Below are 23,968 nucleotides of genomic sequence, written 5' to 3'. Positions count from 1 at the left end.
TATGGACTCAAATGGGAAATATATAGAAGAAAAAAAACTTTTTCCCAAACACAGTGTGTCTAAACTCTGGTGTCCAAACACCCAGCGTGCCCTCGACCTTCTGTCTGAGGCCAAACTAGGCTCACCCAGCCACATAATAATACACACAGGCACAAACGACCTGAGAGCACTGCAGGAAAGAGTGGCCACAGCACTGAAGAGAGTGATTGAAAAGGCTTCTTCTACTTTCCCCAACGCACAAGTGGTTATCTCCACCCTGCTACCACGAAAAGACTTCCACCCTGCCACAATACAGCGGGTAAATGCAAGTATTTCCCGTGACTGTGCCTCAAAACCAAACGTTTTCCTGGCCCACCACTCCACCCTGGACTTGAACAGCCTCTATGACCAGGTCCACCTCTACAAGGCAGCAGTGCCCACCTTTGCCCGAACTCTAAAGGACATCGCTCTCAAACGTATCCCCAACACTTCACACAGGAGCAACAGATCAATAGACACCCCACCCAGACCAGCGAGACACCCTCCCAGATCTGCAGGACCCCCCCCTGGACCTACACATAGAGGACCCACGCCAAGAGGAATTACATCCAGACCACAGTACACCCAGACACATCCACACCCCCACCCCAACCAATCAACACCCCCCCACGTCAACCATGCCCACACCCCATTTAGGCCCACCCAGGTCAGACCTATGCCACTCCTGCCCACCCCATGCACCCCACCCCCGCAAAGAGGGCCTCAACATGGAAGCCACACATACGCCCAGGTAGTGAGCGGGCAAACAGTCCCAACCCCCACTCTCACACTCGCCGAAGCCAATGGCATGTACCAGATGCTCAGCAGGCTCTGCTCACACTTACTGGCCTGAGGCCAAACCACGACCAACAACATTGGACACTCTATGGAACAAAAAGCCTTCACTATATTATCATGGAATATCCAAGGCCTGAGGTCATCTGCCTTTGGCCTAAAGAGCAGAAACCCGGACTTCACCAAAGAAATCGGTAATACAGACATTGTCATCCTGCAAGAAACCTGGTATAGAGGAGACGGACCCACTGGTTGCCCTCTAGGTTACAGAGAGCTGGTAGTCCCATCCACCAAACTACCAGGTGTGAAACAGGGAAGGGACTCAGGGGGTATGCTAATTTGGTATAGAGCAGACCTAACTCACTCCATTAAATTAATCAAAACAGGAACATTTTACATTTGGCTAGAAATTCAAAAGGAAATTATCCTAACAGAGAAAAATGTCCTCCTGTGTGCTACCTATATCCCCCCACTAGAATCCCCATATTTTAATGAAGACAGCTTCTCCATCCTGGAGGGGGAAATCAATCATTTCCAGGCCCAGGGACATGTACTAGTCTGTGGCGACCTAAATGCCAGAACCGGACAAGAACCTGACACCCTAAGCACACAGGGGGACAAACACCTGCCTGGAGGTGACAGCATTCCCTCCCACATATGCCCCCCTAGGCACAACTATGACAACATAACCAACAAAAACGGGTCACAACTCCTGCAGCTCTGTCGCACGCTGGGTATGTACATAGTCAACGGTAGGCTTCGAGGGGACTCCTATGGTAGGTACACCTATAGCTCATCTCTTGGCAGTAGTACTGTAGACTACTTTATCACCGACCTCAACCCAGAGTCTCTCAGAGCGTTCACAGTCAGCCCACTGACACCCCTATCAGACCACAGCAAAATCACAGTCTACTTAAACAGAGCAATAATCAATCATGAGGCATCAAAGCCAAAGGAACTGAGTAACATTAAGAAATGCTATAGATGGAAGGAATGCAGTTTGGAAACCTACCAAAAAACAATTAGGCAACAACAAATTCAATCCCTTTTAGACAATTTCCTGGGTAAAACGTTCCGCTGTAATAGTGAAGGTGTAAACTTGGCAGTAGAAAATCTTAACAGTATATTTGACCTCTCAGCTTCCCTATCAAATCTAAAAATCTCAAATAGAAAACCGAAGAAAATTAACAATAATGACAAATGGTTTGATGAAGAATGCAAAAATCTAAGAAAGAAATTGAGAAACCTGTCCAACCAAAAACATAGAGACCCGGAAAACCTGAGTCTACGCCTTCACTATGGTGAATCACTAAAACAATACAGAAATACACTACGGAAAAAGAAGGAACAGCATGTCAGAAATCAGCTCAATGCAATTGAAGAATCCATAGACTCTAACCACTTCTGGGAAAATTGGAAAACACTAAACAAACAACAACAAGAAGAATTATCTATCCAAAATGGAGATGTATGGGTAAACCACTTCTCCAATCTTTTTGGCTCTATAACAAAGAATAAAGAGCAAAAACATATACATGATCAAATACAGATCTTAGAATCATCTATTAAAGACTACCAGAACCCACTGGATTATCCAATTACATTGAATGAGTTACAGGACAAAATAAAAACCCTCCAACCCAAAAAGGCCTGTGGTGTTGATGGTATCCTCAATGAAATGATCAAATATACAGACAACAAATTCCAATTGGCTATACTAAAACTCTTTAACATCATACTTAGCTCTGGCATCTTCCCCAATATTTGGAACCAAGGACTGATCACCCCAATCCACAAAAGTGGAGACAAATTTGACCCCAATAACTACCGTGGAATATGTGTCAACAGTAACCTTGGGAAAATCCTCTGCATTATTATTAACAGCAGACTCGTACATTTCCTCAATGAAAACAATGTACTGAGCAAATGTCAAATTGGCTTTTTACCAAATTACCGTACAACAGACCATGTATTCACCCTGCACACCCTAATTGACAACCAAACAAACCAAAACAAAGGCAAAGTCTTCTCATGCTTTGTTGATTTCAAAAAAGCCTTCGACTCAATCTGGCATGAGGGTCTGCTATACAAACTGATGGAAAGTGGTGTTGGGGGTAAAACATACGACATTATAAAATCCATGTACACAAACAACAAGTGTGCGGTTAAAATTGGCAAAAAACACACACGTTTCTTCACACAGGGTCGTGGGGTTAGACAGGGATGCAGTTTAAGCCCCACCCTCTTCAACATATATATCAACGAATTGGCGCGGGCACTAGAAAAGTCTGCAGCACCCGGCCTCCCCCTGCTAGAATCCGAAGTCAAATGTCTGCTGTTTGCCGATGATCTGGTGCTTCTGTCACCAACCAAGGAGGGCCTACAGCAGCACCTAGATCTTATGCACAGATTCTGTCAGACCTGGGCCCTGACAGTAAATCTCAGTAAGACCAAAATAATGGTGTTCCAAAAAAGGTCCAGTCACCAGGACCACAAATACAAATTCAATCTAGACACTGTTGCCCTAGAGCACACAAAAAACTATACATACCTTGGCCTAAACATCAGCGCCACAGGTAACTTCCACAAAGCTGTGAACGATCTGAGAGACAAGGCAAGAAGGGCATTCTATGCCATCAAAAGAAACATAAATTTCAACATACCAATTAGGATTTGGCTAAAAATACTTGAATCAGTCATAGAGCCCATTGCCCTTTATGGTTGTGAGGTCTGGGGTCCGCTCACCAACCAAGACTTCACAAAATGGGACAAACACCAAATTGAGACTCTGCACGCAGAATTCTGCAAAAATATCCTCCGTGTACAACGTAGAACACCAAATAATGCATGCAGAGCAGAATTAGGCCGATACCCACTAATTATCAAAATCCAGAAAAGAGCCGTTAAATTCTACAACCACCTAAAAGGAAGTGATTCACAAACCTTCCATAACAAAGCCATCACCTACAGAGAGATGAACCTGGAGAAGAGTCCCCTAAGCAAGCTGGTCCTGGGGCTCTGTTCACAAACACAAACACACCCTACAGAGCCCCAGGACAACAGCACAATTAGACCCAACCAAATCATGAGAAAACAAAAAGATAATTACTTGACACATTGGAAAGAATTAACAAAAAAACAGAGCAAACTAGAATGCTATTTGGCCCTAAACAGAGAGTACACAGCGGCAGAATACCTGACCACTGTGACTGACCCAAAACTAAGGAAAGCTTTGACTATGTACAGACTCAGTGAGCATAGCCTTGCTATTGAGAAAGGCCGCCGTAGGCAGACATGGCTCTCAAGAGAAGACAGGCTATGTGCTCACTGCCCACAAAATGAGGTGGAAACTGAGCTGCACTTCCTAACCTCCTGCCCAATGTATGACCATATTAGAGAGACATATTTCCCTCAGATTACACAGATCCACAAAGAATTCGAAAACAAATCCAAATTTGAAAAACTCCCATATCTACTGGGTGAAATTCCACAGTGTGCCATCACAGCAGCAAGATTTGTGACCTGTTGCCACGAGAAAAGGGCAACCAGTGAAGAACACACACCATTGTAAATACAACCCATATTTATGCTTATTTATTTTATCTTGTGTCCTTTAACCATTTGTACATTGTTAAAACACTGTATATATATATATATAATATGACATTTGTAATGTCTTTACTGTTTTGAAACCTCTGTATGTGTAATGTTTACTGTTAATTTTTGTTGTTTTTCACTTTATATTTTCACTTTGTATGTTGTCTACCTCACTTGCTTTGGCAATGTTAACACATGTTTCCCATGCCAATAAAGCCCTTGAATTGAATTGAATTGAATTGAGAGAGAGAGAGAGAGAGAGAGAGAGAGAGAGAGAGAGAGAGAGACATATAGGAAGAGGAAATGGATGGTGAGGGACATGACCCTAGCTAGTCCCCCCCGATCTCCTGCTGCCCAACACGCCTGTTGCAGATGAGGTCTGGGGTTATGGTTGGTTCTGGTGTTGGAGACAGATGAACCATAAAGGTCAGAGAGACAGAGAGTGTGTGTGTGTGTGTGTGTGTGTGTGTGTGTGTGTGTGTGTGTGTGTGTGTGTGTGTGTGTGTGTGTGTGAGTGAGTGTGAGTGAGTGTGAGTGAGTGTGAGAGTGTGTGAGAGTGTGTGTGAGTGAGTGAGTGAGTGAGTGAGTGAGTGAGTGAGTGAAACAGGGCCTCCCTTAGGAGAGCCAGGTGTGTTGTTCAAGGGTCCCTTTACACACTGTTTGTCCTGGCACTTCTCTGGTCATAAAATATAAAACTGTACAGCCAGGGCTTTTCACACACATATCACCCAGAGGCCCCCGGCCCTGCTTAACCCTACAGCTACACTGTCCTGTCCCTCTATTCCTCCATCCCTCCATCCCTCTATTTATGCCTGGTAATGTTACATAGCCATCCCTCTATTTATGCCTGGTAATATTACATAGCCATCCCTCTATTTATGCCTGGTAATATTACATAGCCATCCCTCTATTTATGCCTGGTAATGTTACATAGCCATCCCTCTATTTATGCCTGGTAATATTACATAGCCATCCCTCTATTTATGCCTGGTAATATTACATAGCCATCCCTCTATTTATGCCTGGTAATATTACATAGCCATCCCTCTATTTATGCCTGGTAATATTACATAGCCATCCCTCTATTTATGCCTGGTAATATTACATAGCCATCCCTCTATTTATGCCTGGTAATATTACATAGCCATCCCTCTATTTATGCCTGGTAATATTACATAGCCATCCCTCTATTTATGCCTGGTAATATTACATAGCCATCCCTCTATTTATGCCTGGTAATGTTACATAGCCATCCCTCTATTTATGCCTGGTAATATTACATAGCCATCCCTCTATTTATGCCTGGTAATATTACATAGCCATCCCTCTATTTATGCCTGGTAATATTACATAGCCATCCCTCTATTTATGCCTGGTAATGTTACATAGCCATCCCTCTATTTATGCCTGGTAATATTACATAGCCATGTCAGTTTTTTTTATTCTTCTCCTCTTTTTCTTTCTTTCATTTGTTCATTTTTTTTCTGGAGAAGAAAGGTGGGAAACATTCTGGACAAAAAAAGAGCGAGGCACAAATTGACTGTTGGATCTGAGGTCGGAGTAAGTGAGAGCGCTCACAAAAGAGAAGCGCCCTGTAACTTCTTCAAACGCACACACATTCACTCTTGCAACTACACACACGAGCACAGAAACACACACACACACACACACACACACACACGGGCACATAAACAAACATGCAGCGCAAGTGCACACACACAGCAACACATAGACACACACAGAGACAGGAGGGAGATTTGTTGTATTGTGTAACAATGAAAGCGTGAATGAAGAGTGCAGGTAACTGTTTAAAACAGAGAGGTAGAGGAAGAGATAACAAGAGAGGAGGTGGAGGAAGAGACCCATTAACACTATAACACCTGAGCCAGACTGCAGTCTACTAATAATACAGCAGAGGCACAAATCAATGTGTGTGTGTGTGTGTGTGTGTTTAAACGCCCCTCTGTGTCCCTAGTCATTGATTGACAAGTCCAAAAGCTGTACAATAACACGTGGGAGGAAAGCCTTTGTGACCGGGCAGTGTGTGTGTGTGTGTGTGTGTGTGTGTGTGTGTGTTAGTGTGTGCTCTCTGTAAGATCCTCGTTCTGAGGAAGACTAGTGGTGAAGGGTTACACTAAAGAAATACCCTCATTGTACTCTCTGATTTTGGATTGCTTGGTGTGTTTCAGTGTGTTGCTACATCAGCATTGTAAATGTGTGGGTTGCCAGATTGGCTCTGGTTTGATTTGCAAAGTCACAAATGGGTATAGTTACTGGGATGGCTGAGGTAAGGGTTGCCAAGTTGGCTGAATGTTACAGACGAGTGTTACGGACAGATGCTAGTTTGTCCACTTTAACTAGTTTCATTTTGCCAGTTTAGCTAAGGCATGGTTCCCAAGGTTGACTACCTTGCCAGATTGGCGGATTGGGTTGCCAGGTATTCTCACAAATAAAAAGAGATATGTGATCATGTCTCGATGTAATCAAGGTATGGAATGATGGATATTTTAAAATACAATCTATTTTAGTTGAAATGTACAAATGATTATAATTATGTTCCGGATTCCCCGACCTGGTTCTGACAAAAATCGTCCCGCAGCTGAATCTAGTTGCCTACCAGCGGTTCTGTTTTCCAGGTATGCTAATGTTATGTTATAACCCATAATGTCTTGATGTAGAGCAATCTGTTCCCAGATTTGAGATATAGGTTGCCAGGTTTGCTTAATTCACGTTTAATACAGTTGCCATGTATTTTTCTTACCTGCTCTCCAGTGGCACATTGCTGCCCAGGACCCAGCTGTCCTGCAGCGGCACGGACTCGGGTGTGGTTTGCAGCTCGGCGGGGAGGGCGGCCGGTGGGGCCGGGCTGGGGTTACGGTTACGGCTGCTCAGGGAGTTGTGGTTGAGCGCGGTGACCGACGGCTGCTGCTTGTGGGGAGGCGGGGCTGGCGGCAGCGTGGACTGGCCCTGCTGATGGTGATTGGGCGGTTGCTCTGTATCGGAGAGGACATAAGAGATGGGGAAGGTTAAGTGATTTGGGGTTTGATGGATAAATGAAAATACCTCTAACACAGTTAGTTACAGGTTTGAGAAAAGGAAGATGACAAAAAGATGACAGCCCCACAAAAGAAACATTCAACAACAGAATGTTGTGTTCAGTAAAATGTACTGATGCTCATTGTGCCTCTGGAGTCTCCCTCTCTCTCCCATATGCTAGCATCCTGGGTAATTAATCATCACACTTAAGTAAACCTATTTGGATGAGTGCAGGCATCATTACAACACAACATCTGGCTGCTATTACAACAATGATGAACACTCCTGCCACACACCCACAAGCACGCACACACCCTCCTTCTCCTCCCTCAGTCCTGCTCTGTTTACCTCAGAGCCTGAAAGATGGCCGTTCTATATTTCTTAAATTTAACCTTTATTTAATTAGGCAAGTCAGTTAAGAACAAATTCTTATTTACAATGACCTGGGAACAGTGGGTTAACTGCCTTGTTCAGGGGCAGAACGACAGATTTTTACCTTGTCAGCTCGGGGATTCGATCCAGCAACCTTTTGGTTACTGGCCCAACGCTCTAACCACTAGGCTACCTGCCTAATACCAACAATGTCTCAGAGATGATGATTACAGGTGGTTATACACGAGAGGAAGAAAACTCGGGAAGACAAATTACACAACCAGTCAGAGAACAACAGGTCACAGTGAACGTCTCTAATCTGCCCTCTGGGTTACAGTCTGAGAAGGCTAGTGGAATGAGCAGAGCGCAAACAAGGAGGAGGTGGCGGGAGGAGAGGATATTTCAGCAATCTTCTTCTCCTAGAACGGCGTTTAAATGACAGCGGGAGGAAAAGAGGAAGAAGAGGGGAGGAGAAGAGGAGGAGGGGAGATTCCAGATATTCTCCTAGCTCGCCGCGGAGACCATCAGTGAGAGCTCAACAGCAGACGTTTCATTATGGTTCTTAACTGAACGTTTCATATCTGATTACGAGGCTGCTAGAACTAATGACCTTCACAGCCCTGCAGTCTACTGCGCTCTGCAGTGCTCTGGAGGCTCTTTTACAAAGCTACAGCAATTACCTCCTAACACACATTGCTGTCACACACACACACCACTCGCAACACACTCATAAACAACCAACTTATTCAAACTCCCACACAGATATTTCATGGCACAAACACGCACACACGCACACACACGCACACACACACACACACACACACACACACACACACACACACACACACACACACACACACACACACACACACACACACACACACACACACACACACACACACACACACACACAGAGAGAGTAAGGAAAAGAGCAGAGATAGTGTTTTAATTCCGGGGTGTTGGCTTCCCAAGTGCCTCTGCATCTGGTAGATTACCCAGGAGAGGATTGGCACACTGCCTCTCTCTCTCGGTCTCAGTCTTTCTCTGTTTCTCTCTCTCTCTCTCTCGCTCTCTCTCTCGCTCTCTCTCAGTCTCAGTCTCTCTCTCTCTCGGTCTCAGTCTCTCTCTCTCTCGGTCTCAGTCTCTCTCTCTCTCTCTGTCTCAGTCTCTCTCTCTTTCGGTCTCTCTCGGTCTCAGTCTCTCTCTCTCTCTCGGTCTCTGTCTCAGTCTCTCTCCCTGTCTCAGTCTCTCTCTCTGTCTCTCTCTCTCTCTGTCTCTCTCTCTTTCGGTCTCTCTCTCTCTCTCTCTCTCTCTCTCTCTCTCAGTCTCTTGGTCTCAAGTCTTTCTGTCTCTCTCTGTCTTGGCCTCTCTCTGTCTCGGTCTCTCTCTCTCTCTGTCTCACTCTCTCGCTCTCTCTCTCGGCCTCTCTCTGTCTCTCTCTCTGTCTCTCTCTCGGTGTCTCTCTGTCTCGGTCTCTCTCTCTCTCGGTCTCTCTCTCTCTCGGTCTCTCTCTCTCTCTCTCTCTCTCTGTCTCTCTCTCTCTGTCTCGGTCTCTCTCCATCTGTCTCGGTCTCTCTCTCTCTTTCTGTCTCTCTCTCTGTCTCGGTTTCTCTCTCTGTCTCGGTTTCTCTCTCTATCTCGGTCTCTCTCTTGGTCTCTCTCTCTGTCTCAGTCTCTCTCTGTCTCGCTCTCGGTCTCTCTATCTAGGTCTCTCTCTAGGTCTCTGTCTCTCTCTTGGACTCTCTCTCTGTCTCGGTCTCTCTCTCTGTCTCTCTCTGTCTCTCTCAGTCTCTCTCTTGGTCTCAGTCGCTCTGTCTCGGTCTCTCTCTCTCTCTGTCTCACTCTCTGTCTCTCTCTCTGTCTCTCTCTCTGTCTCGGTCTCTCTGTCTCGGTCTCTCCATCTCGGTCTCTCCGTCTCTCTCTCGGTCTCTCTCTCGGTCTCTCTCTCTGTCTCGGTCTGTCTCGCTCTCTCTCTGTCTCTCTCTCTGTCTCGGTCTCTCTCTCGGTCTCTCTCTCTCTGTCTCGGTCTCTCTCTCGGTCTCTCTCTTGGTCTCTCTCTCTGTCTCGATCTCTCTATCTGTCTCGGTCTCTCTCTCTGTCTCGGTCTCTCTCTCTGTCTCTTTCTCGGTCTCTCTCTCTGTCTCGGTCTCTCTCTCTCTCGGTCTGTCTCTCGGTCTCTCTCTTGGTCTCTCTCTCTGTCTCGGTCTCTCTCTCTGTCTCGGTCTCTCTCTTGGTCTCTCTCTCTGCCTCGGTCTCTCTCTCTCTCGGCCTCTCTCTGTCTTGGCCTCTCTCTGTCTTGGCCTCTCTCTGTCTCTGTCTCTCTCTTGGACTATCTCTCTGTCTCGGTCTCTCTCTCGGTCTCTCTCTCGGTCTGTCTCGGTCTCTTTCTCTCTCGGTCTCTCACCCTCTCTGTCTCGGTCTCTCTCTCAGACTCTCTCTTGGTATCTCTCTCTGTCTCCGTCTCTCTCTCTGTCTCGGTCTCTCTCTCTGTCTCCGTCTCTCTCTCTGTCTCTCTCTCTCTGTCTCTCTCTCGGTCTCTCTCTCTCTCTCTGTCTCAGTCTCTCTCTCTGTCTCGGTCTCTCTCTTGGTCTCTCTCTCTGCCTCGGCCTCTCTCTCTCTCGGTCTCTCTCTGTCTTGGCCTCTCTCTGTCTCGGTCTCACTCTGTCTCGGTCTCTCTCTCTGTCTCAGTCTCTCTGTCTCGGTCTCTCTCTCTCGGTCTCTCTCTCTCTGTCTCTGTCTTCGTCTTCTCTCTCTGTCTCGGTCTCTCTCTCTCGGTCTCTCTCCATCTGTCTCGGTCTCTCTCTCTCCGTCTCTCTCTCTGTCTCTCTCTCTGTCTCTCTCTCTGTCTCTCTCTTTGTCTCTCTCTCGGTCTCTCTCTCTCTCTCGGTCTCTCTCAGTCTCGGTCTCTCTCTCTGTCTCGGTCTCTCTCTTGGTCTCGCTCTCGGTCTCTCTCTCTCTCTCTCGGTACCTCTCTGTCTCGGTCTCGCTCTCAGTCTCTCTATCTAGGTCTCTCTCTCGGTCTCTGTCTCTCTCTTGGACTCTCTCTCTGTCTCGGTCTCCCTCTCTCTGTCTCGGTCCCTCTGTATCTCGCTCTAAGGAATGAGCACTGAGCTTTAGCTCCAGACCCAAATCCCCTTTACCCCGGATTACATACAAACCACTTGTAATACGAGCCCCCGCTATCCTCCCAAACACCCCCCAAGCTATCCTCCCTCCCTGGGGAGCTAGATTCTTCAAACCACTGACAGCGTCCTCTGTTCTCTCCTTTCCTTCAGATGGCGGCATGGCTATTTAAAACCAAAAAAAAACATCAGATTATATTTTCACCTTCATGTGTTGTTGTTATTATTATCTATCCTGATGCCTAGTCACTTTACCCTGCCTCCATGTACATATCTACCTCTAATACCTTATTATTATCTATCCTGATGCCTAGTCACTTTACCCTGCCTCCATGTACATATCTACCTCTAATACCTTATTATTATCTATCCTGATGCCTAGTCACTTTACCCTGCCTCCATGTACATATCTACCTCTAATACCTTATTATTATCTATCCTGATGCCTAGTCACTTTACCCTGCCTCCATGTACATATCTACCTCTAATACCTTATTATTATCTATCCTGATGCCTAGTCACTTTACCCTGCCTCCATGTACATATCTACCTCTAATACCTTATTATTAACTATCCTGATGCCTAGTCACTTTACCCTGCCTCCATGTACATATCTACCTCTAATACCTTATTATTATCTATCCTGATACCTAGTCACTTTACCCTGCCTCCATGTACATATCTACCTCTAATATCTTATTATTATCTATCCTGATGTCTAGTCACTTGACCCTGCCTCCATGTACATATCTACCTCTAATACCTTATTATTATCTATCCTGACACCTAGTCACTTTACCCTGCCTCCATGTACATATCTACCTCTAATACCTTATTATTATCTATCCTGATGCCTAGTCACTTTACCCTGCCTCCATGTACATATCTACCTCTAATATCTTATTATTATCTATCCTGATGCCTAGTCACTTTACCCTGCCTCCATGTACATATCTACCTCTAATACCTTATTATTATCTATCCTGATACCTAGTCACTCTGGCACTGGTACTCCCTGTATATAGCTCCACAGTGATCTGGTACTGGTCCTCCCTGTATATATCTCAACATTGATCTGGTACTAACTGTATATAGCTCCACATTGATCTGGTACTCACTGTATATAGCTCCACAGTGATCTGGTACTGGTACTCCCTGTATATAGCTCCACAATGATCTGGTACTGGTACTCCCTGTATATAGCTCCACAGTGATCTGGTACTGGTCCTCCCTGTATATATCTCAACATTGATCTGGTACTAACTGTATATAGCTCCACATTGATCTGGTACTCACTGTATATAGCTCCACAGTGATCTGGTACTGGTACTCCCTGTATATAGCTCCACAATGATCTGGTACTGGTACTCCCTGTATATAGCTCCACAGTGATCTGGTACTGGTACTCCCTGTATATAGCTCCACAATGATCTGGTACTGGTACTCCCTGTATATAGCTCCACAGTGATCTGGTACTGGTACTCCCTGTATATAGCTCCACAGTGATCTCCCTGTATATAGCTCCACAGTGATCTGGTACTGGTACTCCCTGTATCTAGCTCCACAGTGATCTGGTACTGGTACTCCCTGCATCTAGCTCCACAGTGATCTGGTACTGGTACTCCCTGTATATAGCTCCATTCTTGTGTATTCTCTTGTGTAACAATTATTTATTTTTTTAACTCTGCATCGTTGGGAAGGGCTCGTAAGCAAAGCATTTCACATTAAAGTCTAGTTGTTTTTGGCGCATTTGACAAATAACATTTCATGTGATTTGATTGAGTGAGTAGGTTCTATGATACACAGGGGTAATGAGAGGCAGATACGGCTTATCGCGAGGGAACGTGATGGTGCAGTGCACCGGGTGATGTGACTGTGGTTGGTGAGACGGAGATGCTCTGTGCTATTGTCCCCTTTTCCATTCACGTTGATGTGCACACACACACATCACCATGTTTGAGGGGACATCAGCAGTGACAGTTGACAGTAATTGTCCATGACATGTGCGGAAAACACCCCCCTCTCCCGCCATCCCTCCAACCAGCCCTCTAGCCACCCCACCAAGCTGAGTGTTTGTAGCCCACCCGTGATGCCTGTCGGTGGGGGAGCGGTGGCATGTCACCTGGGCCCTGGTGGCATGTTGACACAGTAGCTGGCCTCACACTGTTTCTCTATGGACTACCAGGCATCATGTGGCGTAGGATGACAACAATGCCTATAGACACTGGTCTGAGGTCAGTTTGGGGCAACCTACAAAAGAGGTGAGAGAGAATGATGTGGAGGAAAGAGAGAGAGGGGGGGGTGAAGGAAACGAGGAGAAATGAAGGAGGGAAGAGGCAGCGGCAATGAGAGAGAGAGAGAGAGAGAGAGAGGTGAGGGGAGGATAAAACGAAGTGGGGAGAGACGGGGGAGGCCCTGGAGGACTCTCCCCCAGGTGAGGAGGAGGCTGGGAGAGTGTGAGGTTGCTTGATCGTCCGTGGGCTGACGGGATGGCTGGCTTCACATCTGGCCCCGGACACGCCTCTCTCTCCCAAAACACACAAAGAGAGAGGGGGAATCACCATATCAAATGGAGCTAAAGACACTGAGGACAAAAGAAAAGGAATGAAAACGCATGGTGGACGCTACGCCATGTGATATCAGTCTATACCCAGACCGTACATCAGGAAGACGCATTATGCCGGTCTATCCTGGAAGACTGACTGGTATGGTATAGGGACGACCTTTTGATCAAACAACTTTGAGTCTCAGTCACTGAACTGAGCTTCCTGGGGTCCACGTGACGGACCTACATTGTGAGACTACAATGGAAGCAGTGGGGGAAAAAACGATTCATCTACTGCTTTAGAGAAATGACGAGGGAATAACAGTATCTCACTAACAGAGCAAGGAAAGGGAGATGGAGGAGTATAGCTGGAAGAAGAGGAGAGAGAGAGAGACGGGGAGGGAGAGAAAGAGTGAGAGAGAGAGACAGAGGGAGACAGAGAGAGAGATGAGCCCGGGGTCACAGCGACATGTCGGCCATGAAATGTTTAGATTTCCATTTTCCTCCGACAACCTGAGCCCTGACCTGGAACTGAATGAAAGCAATCAGCACAAAAGAAGAAAAATCCCTCCCTCTCCTCATCCCTTCCCTTCTATCTCCCCTCTCTTCACTCGCTCCTCTCTCCCCTTCCACCTCATCTCTTCCCTCTCCTCCTCCCTTCCCTTTTGTCTCCTCTCTCTTCCCTCCTGCCTCTCGCCTTCCACCTCATCTCTTCCCTCTCCTCCTCCCTTCCCTTTTGTCTCCTCTCTCTTCCCTCCCTCTCCTCCTCCCTTCCCTTTTGTCTCCTCTCTTCCCTCCCTCTCCTCCTCCCTTCCCTTTTGTCTCCTCTCTCTTCCCTCCCTCCTCTCGCCTTCCGCCTCATCTCTTCCCTCTCTTCTTTTCTCGTCTCTCCTTCCTTCTCTCCCTCTCTCCTCTGTCCGGTCTCCAAGGGGCTGAAATGCTACAAGCTCTGGGTTTAACTGCAGTGGAATTAGGGGGGTCTAAATGGAACGGCGCTGGTTAAGACCCCCAAAGAGCCCTAATTGAAGCTTTGCATTATTTAACCATTCCTCCATAAGACGTGAGACGAGACACAGAGCCAACATGGTGATCCCACCTCCGAGCGCTCAGCGCTGACTTGGCAAGCTCTGCTGTTCTCCGCTAGGACTGTGTGTGTGTGTGTGTGTGTGTGTGTGTGCGTGCGTGAGTGCGTGTCTGTCTGGCCATAAATGTTTTTATACATTGGAATAACAATGCATGTAAACAAAAGCAGGTAAATTGGGAAGGCAATATTAAAAGACAGTCAAAGAAATGGAGGAAAGCCAATAAGTAGACACACAGGGGAACACATACACACCACCCCCTGTCCCCCGTCCCGTCCCCACCGTCCCACCACACACACACAGACAAACAAAGCTGCTCCTTCACACCGCTCGACAGCACACATTATACGAAGCTGAATATGTATCCATTTCAGCGCCATATGTTTTTGACATGAGTTCAGTTCCCCAGTGAAGCCGAGAGCATCCGTCTCACTACAGGGCTTCCCATCCACTTGCCTTTCACTGGCTCTTAAACACAGACCATTAACATGACACATGGCACCAAGCGTAGCCCAGTTAACCTGGCTAGATGACCTTTACTAGACACCCAGTACTCTGACTGACCCCTGTAGACTAAACTGTCTAACCCCCCCAGCAAGGCAGGCCAGACAGGATCCAGAGATCCATGCCTCCACCCCCTCAACCTTCACAGTGGATGCCCAAGCCTGGTGGCTTGAGAGGGGCAGAGGGAAGTTGAGAGAGGGCCCATGAAGAGTGAAGGATGGGGGTGGGAAGGGAAGGGCCAGGAGAGGGGCCAAGGTGTAAGCTGACTCGTGACTCGGGCTGGGGGGGGAGTGAGTGGAACAGTGTGTGTGTGTGTGTGTGTGTGTGTGTGTGTGTGATGGATGAGATGTGAGGAGACAGATGCAGGCTTTACGAGAGGCTTGCCTTTGAAACCCAACCCTGACTGATGGACTGCTGCCTGTCGTTCATCAGGGGGTCTCCACCCTGTCACACACATGCCCTGCTGTTAGGTTAGTGTCTACACTTTGAGAAGCCTATCTGATTAGGATTTGTTGGCAGGAGCTAAATTACAGCCCAGGTCTGTTCATCTCCTAATGGTGAGAGTGATAGCCATTGCTGCGTCTCTCTCTGTGTGTGTGTGTGTGTGTGTGATGACATCCTTCGCCCGGCTGGACCAGAGGGGTTTATGAAGGCTAGGGGAGATTGAGTTGCTTATCTGCTTTCATAATCTAAACCACCTTGTTTTGTTATACTCTTTTCTTCAGGGCCATGTCAGTGTTTAATGGTGAGGTTGATGGCTGTGGGAAGATACAGTGACCTTTTGAAATGAGAGAGAGCGAGAAAGGAGGGAGGGAGAGAGAGAGAGAGAAAAAAGAAAGAAAGAGGGGAGGGAGAGTTAGAGAAAGAGAGAAACATATGTTTCCCATGCCAATAAAACCATTTGAATTGAATTGAAAGGGAGGAGAGAGAGAGAGAGAAATTGAGGACAGAGAGAGACAGACAGACAGACAGACAGAGAGAGAGACAGAGAGATGAGGATCAGGAGACCCCCCCCCCCCCCCCCCCTCGTGTGCCAGTGGGAGGGGAAGGGTTAAGGATGAACTAAAGGTGAGTAAGAGGAGTAGAAATGGTTAAAGACCCACTTTGAAGGGTAGAAGACTACAATTCCCTTCACCTCCACTTTATTTGGCTGTTACTGTGACGGACAGATACAGGAAATATAACTGCCTTTGAAAACAGTAGTAACATTTAAAACACCACTCACTCAATGCTGGTAGATTTAGTTTGAAGAAATGGAGGGAAAGGGAAATAAATCCTAGGTCACACACACACACACACGACAGAGTATCATGAGATAGAGTGGGATCGCAGTCCCTCAGTGTGTCATATGGAAGACATCAGTCTCCGCACCGCTGAACCAAAACAAAAATCCCGTAAGAGCAGCGCAGTGTTTACACGCGTTCCCCCTCTCTGTAACAACAGCTACCATATGTCCTCTGTCTGTCTGATAAACACTGTCCCATTCCAATCACCACCACACCAAACCCTCCGAAGTCATCCTCATCTGAAACAGACAGCATTATGGGTCTGCCGCTGGCGTTGTGTCGATTTATCACTGACTGATTGACGGATGTAAAGGAAAACACACACACACACACACACACACACACACACACACACACACACACACACACACACACACACACACACACACACACACACACACACACACACACACACACACAGAGCTGTCAGCTGAAGTCTATTCAGGTTTAAATCCTGTCAGTGTCGCTGTCAAGCATCAGGCATATTAAACAGTTCTTCCACAATGAGAAGCTGGAAAAGCCAGGCGCCAAAATGAGTTTGGTGCCAAATTGTTTACAACTCACTCAAGGCACTCTCAGGTGGCGTTTATAAAAACATCACTTCTTTAAATGAAGAAATCAGATCGGGAGTTCAGAGATGTCAGTCAGTCTGTGTGTGTGTGCTTTCACTTCTGCCTTTATGATAACTGGCATCTCCCTCCTCGATCCTTTACCCAATATCCCTGGCGAACGTCAAGCGTGCGGCGCCTGACGTCGATTCGAGATGATAAACTGACATTTCAAACAGGCGGCGAGTCGTTGAAAGCGACGGGCCGTCATTCTGAGGGTTTGACGAGCATTTTCTGGAAAGGTTGTTTGTCAACAACGCCAGCAAGCTGTCATGTTTCACCTTGTGATACTTCTACCTCTCTCTTTATCAACAGTAAGATTAAAGAGAGAGAGTGAGAGATACATAGAGAACGAGAGAGAGAGTGAGAAAGAGAGGGCATTGAGATGGGGTGGAATTGAAAGCAGCGAGGAAGAGTGAGAGGGGGAGATATACAGTTGAAGTCGGAAGTTTACATACACTTAGGTTGGAGTCATTAAAACTCGTTTTTCAACCACTCCACAAATTTCTTGTTAACAAACTATAGTTTTGGCAAGTCGGTTAGGACATCTACTTTGTGCTTGACACAAGTAATTTTTCCAACAATTGTTTTCAGACAGATTATTTCACTGCATCACAATTCCAGTAAGTCAGAAGTTTGCATACACTAAGTTGACTGTGCCTTTAAACAGCTTGGAAAATTCCAGAATATGATGTCATGGCTTTAGAAGCTTCTGATAGGCTAATTGACATCAATTGGAGGTGAACCTGTGGATGTATTCAAGGCCTACCTTCAAACGCAGTGCCTCTTTGCTTGGGAAAAATCAAAAGAAATCAGCCAAGACCTAAGAGAAAAAATTGTAGACCTCCACAAGTCTGGTTCATCCTTGGCAATTTCTAAACGCCTGAAGGTACCACGTTAATCTGTACAAACAATAGCACGCAAGTATAAGCACCATGGGACCACACAGCCGTCATAGGAAGCGGTCTCGCTCAGGAAGCGGTCTGTCTCCTAGAGGTGAACGTACTTTGGTGCGAAAAGTGCAAATCAATCCCAGAACAACAGCAAAGGACCCTGTGAAGATGCTGGAGGAAACAGGTACAAAAGTATCTATATCCACAGTAAAACGAGTCCTATACTGACATAACCTGAAAGGCCACTCAGCAAGGAAGAAGCCACTGCTTCAAAACCGCCATAAAATAGCCAGACACTTGGTTTGCAACTGCACATAGGGACAAAGATCGTACTTTTTGGAGAAATGTCCTCTGGTCTGATGAAACATAAATAGAACTGTTTGACCATAATGACCATCGTTATGTTTGGAGGAAAAAGGGGGAGGCTTGCAAGCCGAAGAACACCATCCTAACCATGAAGCACGGGGGTGGCATTATCATGTTGTGGGGGTGCTTTGCTGCAGGAGGGACTGGTGCACTTCACAAAATAGATGGCATCGTGACGAAGGAAAATTATGTGGATATATTGCAGCAACATCTCAATACATCCGTCAGGAAGTTAAAGCTTGGTTGCAAATGGTCTTCCAAATAGACAAGCATACTTCCAAAGTTGTGGCAAAATGGTTTAAGGACAACAAAGTCAAGGTATTGGAGTGGCCATCACAAAGCCCTGACCTCAATCCCATCGAAAATGGCAGAACTGAAAAGGCGTGTGTGAGCAAGGAGGCCTACAAACCTGACTTGGTTACACCAGCTCTGTCTGGAGGAATGGGCCAAAATTCACCCAACTTATTGTGGGATACTTGTGGAAGGCTACCCAAAACGTTTGACCCAAGTTAAGCAATTTAAAGGCAATGCTACCAAATACTAATTGAGTGTATGTAAACTTCTGACCCACTGGGAATGTGATGAAATAAATAAAAGCTGAAATAAATCATTCTCTCTACTATTATTCTGACATTTCACATTCTTAAAATAAAGTGGTGATCCTAACTGACCTAAGACAGGGAATGTTTACTAGGATTAAATGTCAAGGAATTGTGAAAAACTGAGTTTAAATGTATTTGGCTAAGGTGTATGTAAACTTCCGACTTCAACTGTATATCTGACGGACCATCAGCCAGAGAGACCTACTAGTGAGATGGACCTGCACCATGTCTCTTCTGATATCTTCAATAAGGACGTGACATGCAAACAAATAACGACATCACCATGAAAGTGCATCGATTGATGGAGAATAGATATAACTGGTTCCCTTTCTTTTCTTTCAATAGACTTTTCAATCCATCCTGACGTTCCAAGACATGTGTCATTTGGTAGATGTGTCAGTTTGTCCAATGGTACTTAACTGGTCCAGACTCTGAAGAACATCACTTCACTGGTCCAGACCCTGAAGAACATCACTTCACTGGTCCAGACTCTGAAGAACACCAATTCACTGGTCCAGACTCTGAAGAACATCACTCCACTGGTCCAGACTCTGAAGAACATCACTTCACTGGTCCAGACCTTGAAGAACATCAGACTCTGAAGAACATCACTTCACTGGTCCAGACTCTGAAGAACATCACTTCACTGGTCCAGACTCTGAAGAACATCACTTACAGTCTGTTATCTCGGAGTCAGGATTATACACAGTATGACTTTCTATGTCTATCTTTTTCTGAATGAATGTTGTTCTTCAGAAACAGTGTTATTGTAATATTCAGCCAACTAAATCTAAGTGAGAACAATCAGTCTGAACGGAGGATTCTAGAGCGGTCAGGGACAAGAAATCTGGTCATTGTTTAGGTGGCTGGTTGGCTAGCTGAACAGATGGATGGATGGAGAGAGAGATAGAGAAAGAGGGAGGGAGGGAGATCAACTTTAAACACAGACCAGATTGCCCTGGCCAGACCAGACCTGAGTGATCCCATCATTGGGTCCTGTCCACAGCTCCTCTTGGAAAGCTTTCACACTGTCATCCCAATCCCATCATGCATTGCTGCGAGCTTTGTTGTCCGCGCCAAGGCGCCGGCTGTGGGGTTGGGTGGCGACGAAGGCGATGAGAGGGAGGGATGGAGAGACCGATGGAGAGGTTTTGAGTGAGCATGTGAAAGGGAGAGAGAGTTTTTGAGCGTGTAAGAAGGTGAGCGTATAAGAAAGCAACAGAGAGAAAGAATGGAGAGAAAGGAGACAAGAGAGGAGGAACGCAAGGGGTTGGAGACGGACCACACAGCAGAATGTGGTTGGCTGTAACCAGAAGCAGGCGTGAGCGGGGCCTTGGGCCTGCGTTGTGGTGCGTGAAGCCAATTTCACTTCCATCTCCTCCAGACAACAGGTCTAACCTTTAGCGACTGTCACCCAGGCGGAGAGCTCTTTGTTGGGCGTCGACAAGACGAGTCGTCCTCTCTGCCCACCGACCCACACCAAATGGAGAACAACGCTTATTTTGTAGAGAGCAGAGGCAGGCTTTGTGTAGGACGGAGGATGACAGGTGTGTGTCGGTGTGTCGGTAAGAGGGAGTGTTTGCTCGTCATTTCTCCAAGAGAAGGCCTGTCAAGGTCAATCTGGTGTCGTTCCATTCAATTTCCACACAGCTTGTGTGTCCTTCTGTACCCTCACAGGCAACACACACACACACATTCCCCACACACATTCCCAGAGGCAGGTGGATATCAGGACTTGACTAGGTGAAACTAGGTTACATTAGTTAGGCGAGATTTGGACCAGTTACAAGAATCAAAGGCTTACCAATCCCATACCATATCAAACTATCCATCTACCAGTAGTATGGTATAGAGCCAGGAGGCTTTCCAGACCAGAACAAAACTCATGGCCCCATAGGACTCTCCCACTGGACAAAGCCTTTATCTCCCCACTCCAGTGTTAATGCTAAATTGTAATTATTTCTCCACCACGGCCTATTTATTACCTTACCTCCCTTATCTTACTACATTTGCACACACTGTATATTTTTCTCTTGTGTTATTGACTGTATGTTTGTTTTACTCCATGTGTAACTCTGTGTTGTTGTATGTGTCAAACTGCTTTGCTTTATCTTGGCCAGGTCGCAGTTGTTAATGAGAACTTGTTCTCAACTGGCCTACCTGGTTAAATAAAAGGTGAAAAAAAACAATCCCTGTACTCTCCCCTGCTGTCATTCCACCCTGACCAGATGAAAGGAATCACCTGGTCATATCTCATATCTGACTCCGTCTCCAGCCCTCCAGCTCTTCAAACACGCCGCCCCGGTCGCACCGCGCTGCTATTTATGAAAGATAAATATCAACGGGGTTATGACATTTATCAGCCCAGGTGTCTATGATTTTACTCTGGGTACAAAGTGCTGCTTAAATATTGACCAACTCAGAGGGGAAATCATTAGAGTGGGATCAATGGAGCGTCAAACCTTGTGGACCACCGTAGAGGGAGAGAAGAGAAGCAGGAGGAGAAGAAGAAGGAGAAGAAACACTTGCGGCCGAAGAAATGTCACTTCTCAAACGGTGGAAGGGAGACGTGAGACATGAGCGGGTACTAAACGGCTAGCTCGGATGTTCAGACGAGGAAGACTGAGGCGGCGTCACAAGTGACACACCCTATTCCCTATGTAGTGCACTACTGTTGACCGGAGCCCTACGGGCCCTAGTCAGAAAGTAGTGCGCTGCATAGGGTGCCATTTTGGGAGTCATATTGAATCATTCATTCTGCCTGGGTGACTGATCTATCTACTGGAGGGATGGAGAGATGGAGGGGAAAGAGAAACTGTGTAATTGCTTTAAAGGGGGGCAGGTGAAGGAGAGTCATCTTTCTTAAATGACGAATTTCCCGGACATAACATGTTGGAAGGGAGAGTTGAGGCTTTTAAGTGTGAGGTTGTACCTTCCAGTCAAATGTATGGCGGAATGATTAAGTGCAGTGTCACTGGGAAAATGGAATATCTTGTTCTGTGGTAATTGCGTTGTGCATTCATGTAACATTTATACAGTGTACGACTCGATCGCCGTGTAATAGCCTGGTTTACCCACTGACAGAGAGGAAGTAGGCGTGACCGGTGGGGTTTGGGTCTCAACCATTAGACCGAGAGGACATCATCGAGGTCCAAGGGTGACATTTGAGCTTCTAAGTCACGAGAGCGGGATTCCAAATAACCTCAGCTACGAAGACACAGACCATGAAATGGGATTCCCTTCAATGATATTCACTGTCAACATCACTATGCCCAAACGAACAAACAGCAATATTCCTGGTTCATACAAGCAAATTGCTTTCGCCCATGGTTACGTCTGGTAGACTAAAGGCATACTTCCTGATGATCTACTTCCCCAGTCAGATCAACTTGTTGATACCATTTTTATGTCTCGGTGTCCAGTATGACGGACGTTAGAGATAGCTTTGCCAGCCAATGCTAACTAGCATTAGCGCAATGACCGGAAGTCTATGGGTATCTGCTAGCATGCTGAGACGTCCTAAAAAAAAAAAAAAACACGGTCAGACAATCTCATTTCTCATGAGCGCTGAACGGGCGCATGCCACAGCGAGGATAGAGATTTAGCGGAAGCGCGCATATCACAGTTCACACCGGCGTCCAGCACGGAGAGCTAACATCACAGGCCGAGGACCCACTGAAGTGGAGCCCGGTATGCAGTGTACTGTTGTTGGGCACAGCACTGTTTGACCCTCTATTTGGATTTACATTCACACTGTGCAGGGACGGGGGAGAGGTGTGTGTGTGTGTGTGTGTGTGTGAGTGAGTGTGTGGAGGCGTCCATGACTGTTACATAGAAAATAGATGTTCCTTTGCCGCTCTGCCAGGCCCAAACAACAGGGTTATGACTGGAAAATGTTTCCAAGGAAACATGCACAGATCTCCACTTGAAGCTACTGACACTGAAAACTCCCACAAACACATGAATCACAGCGGCTGCCGTGTATAAACAGAACAACCATGGAAAGGTTGTAACACTGAGCTATAATGAATGTAAGAAACCTTATCGTGAATATTCATGCACACACACACACACACACACACACACACCACACACCACACACCACACACCTCTCCTCAGGTATTGTGTGACTAAGGCATCTATTTTGGTGACATGGGTTACATTCTGAGCCTGCACAGTCAATGTTTGACCTTCTACTCTGTGTGCCATTTCACATGGAGGGGTCCTTTGACTTGGGGAAGCCAGGCAGGCAGACAGACAGACAGGCAGCCAGCCAGGCAGGCAGACACCGCAACGTGTTTTTCATTACTATCGGCTTTTGACTTTACAGAAGGCACTGAAGCAGACACCCTTGCCCTTACACACCCCGTACCGAGACAAGAGGAGAGAGACAAGAGGGGATGGAATCTATTTCGCCTGTCTTCCGAGTGACTGACACTCCTAACACAAGACGGAGAGAGAGCGAGGCAGATAAAGAGAGAGAAAAAGAGAAATGGAGAAAGAGAAGGAAAGAGCGACAGACCTCGGACAAGGAGAGAGAGACTGGGACCGAGATGGACAGAAAGAGAGGGAATAGGAAAGAGAGACAAGACAGGCTGTAGCGTCTTCTGTGGTACGGTGCAGAGCCAGTCAGCCACGCGTGTGTTAGTTCTGGGGGCCTCTGGTAAATGTTATTGGAAATCCTGGGCTGTAAAATTGCTACTTTCATGCCTACTGCACCTGACAATAGCCATCAACAGTGAAGGGGAAATAGGGAGAAAGAGAGGGAAGGGGGAGAGACAGGGAGAGAGACATCTGACAATGGCGATCAACAGTGAAAGAGAGAGAGAGAGAGAGAGAGAGAGAGAGAGAGAAAGAGAGAGAGAAAAAGAGAGAGAGAGAGGAAGAGAAGGTCAGGGCCTGTACCGGTCTGTTGCAGGAGGCGTTAGCGTGGACTGGTGGATCTCCACTGAGTCCTTCAGCGCGTCATCGACAATACGGTCAGAGGAGGTCAAACCCAGACAAAAAGGATAATCACATTATCTTTCCTTCTTTCTTTTCTGCCTTCTCTGAAAAGAGGTGAAGTGGGGTTGAGGGGGAAGAAGAAGCGAGTCAATAGAGTGCATTGTGCCGGGCGACAGAGAGGTTGGTCTAAGCAAAGGT

General features: G+C 46.6%; 1 protein-coding gene across 19 annotated transcripts in view; it reads right to left on the bottom strand.

Moving 5' to 3' along the window:
- Positions 1-23,968, bottom strand: part of LOC110498654 (teneurin-3) — a 439,962-nt gene that overhangs the window by 145,125 nt on the left and 270,869 nt on the right. For all 19 annotated transcript variants that reach the window (XM_090210457.1, XM_090210459.1, XM_090210460.1 and 16 more), the window contains one exon: positions 7,172-7,403. In XM_090210457.1, the coding sequence (XP_090066583.1) occupies positions 7,172-7,403 (232 nt within the window). The remainder of the gene's footprint in view (positions 1-7,171; positions 7,404-23,968) is intronic.

The sequence above is a fragment of the Oncorhynchus mykiss genome, chromosome 19 (assembly GCF_057628025.1).
Source record: "Oncorhynchus mykiss isolate SJ-2025 chromosome 19, ASM5762802v1, whole genome shotgun sequence".
Taxonomy (NCBI): domain Eukaryota; kingdom Metazoa; phylum Chordata; class Actinopteri; order Salmoniformes; family Salmonidae; genus Oncorhynchus; species Oncorhynchus mykiss.
This window is presented reverse-complemented; position numbering and strand designations above follow the sequence as displayed.